This window comes from Centropristis striata, chromosome 16, assembly GCF_030273125.1.
Source record: "Centropristis striata isolate RG_2023a ecotype Rhode Island chromosome 16, C.striata_1.0, whole genome shotgun sequence".
NCBI classification, from domain to species: Eukaryota; Metazoa; Chordata; class Actinopteri; order Perciformes; family Serranidae; genus Centropristis; species Centropristis striata.
Genome location: NC_081532.1, coordinates 17,223,224 through 17,227,116, shown reverse-complemented (window position 1 = coordinate 17,227,116; position 3,893 = coordinate 17,223,224). Strand labels below are relative to the sequence as shown.

The following is a 3,893-nucleotide window of genomic DNA, read 5'->3' as shown; positions in this document are numbered from 1 at the left end:
CCTAAGGTGCCTACATGACATCAAAGCCTGGATGTCCTCAAACTTCCTGAGTTTTAATGAAAAAAAGACCGAAGTCATGGTCTTTGGTGGCTCTTCCGTAAACCCCCCCCCCCCGGTTGATCTGGGTTCTTTGGCACAACACCATAAGCCAATTGTGAGCAATCTGGGGGTTAAAGTGGACGCTGACCTTAAATTTGACAGCCAGATCAAAGCTGTGGTGAAGTCCAGTTTCTTCCAGCTACGGCAGCTGGCAAAAATAAAACCACTCCTGCAAACACGGCACTTTGAGACAGTAATCCATGCCTTCGTGACCACTCGGCTGGATTACTGTAACGCACTTTATATGGGGGTTAGTGGGTCCTCCATTGCCCGCCTTCAACTGGTACAAAATGCTGCTGCACGTCTTTTAACTGGCACAAGAAAGTATGAGCACATTTCACCTGTTTTAGCTTCACTGCACTGGCTGCCCGTTCATTTTAGGATTCATTTTAAAATTATTTTATTTGCTTTTACATTTACATTTACATTTAGTCATTTAGCAGACGCTTTTATCCAAAGCGACTTACAGGAAGAGTAAAAAGCAAACAATCAAGGTATAGTGCAATAAGAGCTATTAGTGCTAGTGACAATTCTTTGAGGAGGAGCTTTTAAAGCTTTAAATGGTCTTGCTCCTCCTTACCTCTCTGAGCTGCTGCACCCCTACTCTCCTACCCGCTCTCTCAGGTCAGCTGACCAGCTTCTCCTGAGAGTGCCAAGAGCTAGGCTGAAGCTCAGAGGGGAACGAGCTTTTGCCATTGCAGCTCCAAAACTGTGGAATGAATTGCCGCTGCACATCAGACAGGCCTCCTCACTGTCTCATTTTAAATCTCTTCTTAAAACCCACCTCTTCTCGTTGGCTTTTAACACCACGTAGAGTGTTGATTTTATGTTGATTTTATGATTTTTTGTTTTTATTGTATTCATGCATATTTTATTTTGTGCAGGCAGTACATTTTACATTTTATTTTATTTATTTTTATCCCATTTTTAATTTATTTTATCTTATTGCATCTACTGTTCTATTGTTTACTACATCTCTTTGTATTATGTATTTATTGTTTGTGCAGCACTTTGGAAACCTTGTGTTTGCTAAAATTGTGCTATATAAATAAAGGGGATTGGATTGGATTGGATTACAGACCTTTGGTCTCCCTCTAAGGGTACGCTCTGACCACGGTATGGAGAACACAGGGGTTGCCAGATATATGTTGGAGAGACGAGGGCTGAACAGAGGCAGTGTTATTACTGGTCGCAGTGTCCATAATCAGAGAATATAACGTTTATGGGCTGAGCTTAACAGAGTTGTATCATTCCACTTCAGCAACCTGTTCACTTTCATGGAAAATGAAGGCATATTGGATTCAACAGATGAACGACATCTGTTTTGTCTCCATTACATCTACTTGCCAAGAGTTCAAAGGGCAGCTGCAGAGTCCCAAAATCAGTGGAACAACCATGGATTGTCTACAGAGGGAGGACAGACACCTCTACAACTGTGGCACAGAGGCGCTCTCCAGTCTGCTGGAGCTGGTGCTACTCAGGACATTTTTGAAAGACATGATGCCTTTGGAATCAATGAAGACAACCCTCCTGAGTTAGAGACTGAGAACAATGTTGTTGTTCCGGAAAATGACTTCACTGTGAATGCAACAGTTATGGACAGGATTCCACATACAATAGATCCATTGAGTGATGATGGTAATCATGGTATCAGTTTATTTTTAGGCGTGCTACATTTTCTTACTCAACATTAACAAGGCCACACAACACTTGCTTAAGCTATGATGTAACTGTCAAGTAACAAGTTATAACAGTAAGCAGTACATAACTGTAATAAAATAAATCAGCCCGAAAAATAAATGGTCTCAAAACAAATACTTCAACTTACCATCTAAGGCAAAACAGGGAGTATTTTCTAAATCAAAGTCCACAATGTCTTTGAAATCAGTGTAAATGTGTCAAAAAGTGGCCGTTTCAGACAGTCTATTATGTGTTGGCCATAAGTAACCCTAAACTATGATGTAACTGTGAGGTAGCAAGTAACGTTAAGTGGTACACAACTGTACACAACAGTATTAAAAACTTGACTAACATTTATCACAATTCTTCTTTATATTCTAAAAGCAAATAAAAACAGTTAATCAAATAATATACTCAAAGTCATATCAATCAGCCCCAAAAAGAAATGGTCTCAGTAAATTTTCAACCGACCATACGAAGGAAAACAGGGTTCCTACTGTAAGTTCAGCATTATTACTCTCGACCAAAACCCTGAGTATTTTCTAATGCATAGTCCATACTGTCTTTGAACTCAGTGTATGTGTCACAAAGTGGCAGCTTCAGACAGTTGATGCATGTGTTGGCCATAGGCAAACAGCGTCCTGGGCTTACAGACTGGTGATGTAGGAAATCAATTGTTGGTCGAGGAGAGAAGCCAATTGGTGGGACGATGCTTGCACCAGTTGCAAAGGCTAAGACACCGCTTAGCTTTGAGGCTCCGGCCTCCTCTAATACACAGAAAAAAACAACAAAGAACAATGTGAATGTACAGAAAATATCACACTATATGAGACAGAGCCATATGCAACACCAATATTTACCCTCAATGTCCAGCAAGTAATCTCTCCAAAATGGCACAACACGTTCCTCTGCCATTCTCTTGTTGCTTCCCGCTACAGACAGTCTAATTTCGAAAAGCTGATCCATGGAGTTGGCTATGAGTGGAGGTGGTTGATGGCACAGCAAGGGTCTAAAACTCTCCGGGTACGTCCTCATGGCGTCCAGGACACCAAGGGTTTTCAGTCCCTCTTTAAATCTGCCAAAATTAAATGATGACACAACAAAATAAATCCTTCAAACTACTAATTCCAAATGCCAGCAGAGGTTAAATGACATCTAGGGTGCTAAAACATTTAAAATATGTTTAAATTTACATTTTGTCTGTCAGAATCTGAAATAATTCTGTTTATATCTGGTAAATACATTTTAGTCAGTTTGGTCAAAGATGTACAATGTTTGTTTTTTCTACAAGATCTACCAGAATATTGTTTTAAAATGCTGTTCTATGTGCAGTCCATCTCTATGATGAGAATGTAATGTGAAAATAATAAAGGGCAATGTACTCTACAGAAAATAAGGAGTTGCTAACTGCATGAGTTGTTAGAAACCTTCTCCAATTTTATTTAAAGCAGAAGTGATCTGGTCGTTTTGTTAGCAGTCCCCGCCCTCGTCCCTATCTCACCACATTCACGTGCATCCCTTGGCTGCACACACAGGGTGGACCGCCCCTTTATGCCGTTCTCTCTCCTCATTGGATAAAGGTTGTAGGATACAAGGAAAGTTTTCTCCTCGGCTTACAGCAGAGCAGAGTGACTAACAGACCCGTGTTTCAGACCAAACACTCATTTTTAGTGATTGCTGTCAGAAGATGTATTTATTTAAGACTTATATTAACACAAACATTCCTCATACTTCTGCTTTAAATGAAAAGTGTTCAGTTCAATGTTATGTTGTATGTATGTCCTTGCATTTGGAGATGAGTGGACCACCTGAAACATGACAATATCTTGAACCAACAGATCTCTGTCTTCAATGCATTTTAATGGCCTGAGACACCCAGCATTTGCCAGATAATCTTGCAGTGGTTCTGTGGCACGCATCAGATCCTCAAAATACGTACTTTCAGACACCTAAAAGCAGCACACGATATAAAGACAAAAGAAATTAGCCATAGCATAGCAGAACATAATGTGTATTTATTCACTATATATTCTGACCTTTTTTACTTTCTCGTAGAGGTCCGCATCAGCAATGTCCTCCAGAACAGGCTTTATCGTGGAACTGCCACCAACCAG

At 40.3% G+C, this 3,893-nt stretch overlaps 1 protein-coding gene across 1 annotated transcript; it reads right to left on the bottom strand.

The window, feature by feature from the left end:
* Positions 1 to 2,292: 2,292 nt before the first annotated feature.
* Positions 2,293 to 3,069, bottom strand: LOC131988431 (G2/M phase-specific E3 ubiquitin-protein ligase-like). The gene is made up of 2 exons (XM_059353543.1): positions 2,640 to 3,069; positions 2,293 to 2,546 (listed from the first exon to the last, which is right to left on the bottom strand). Exons 1-2 carry the CDS (start codon positions 2,812 to 2,814, stop codon positions 2,293 to 2,295), a joined length of 429 nt encoding a protein of 142 aa, XP_059209526.1. The 5' UTR covers positions 2,815 to 3,069.
* Between the last annotated feature and the right edge of the window lie 824 nt (positions 3,070 to 3,893).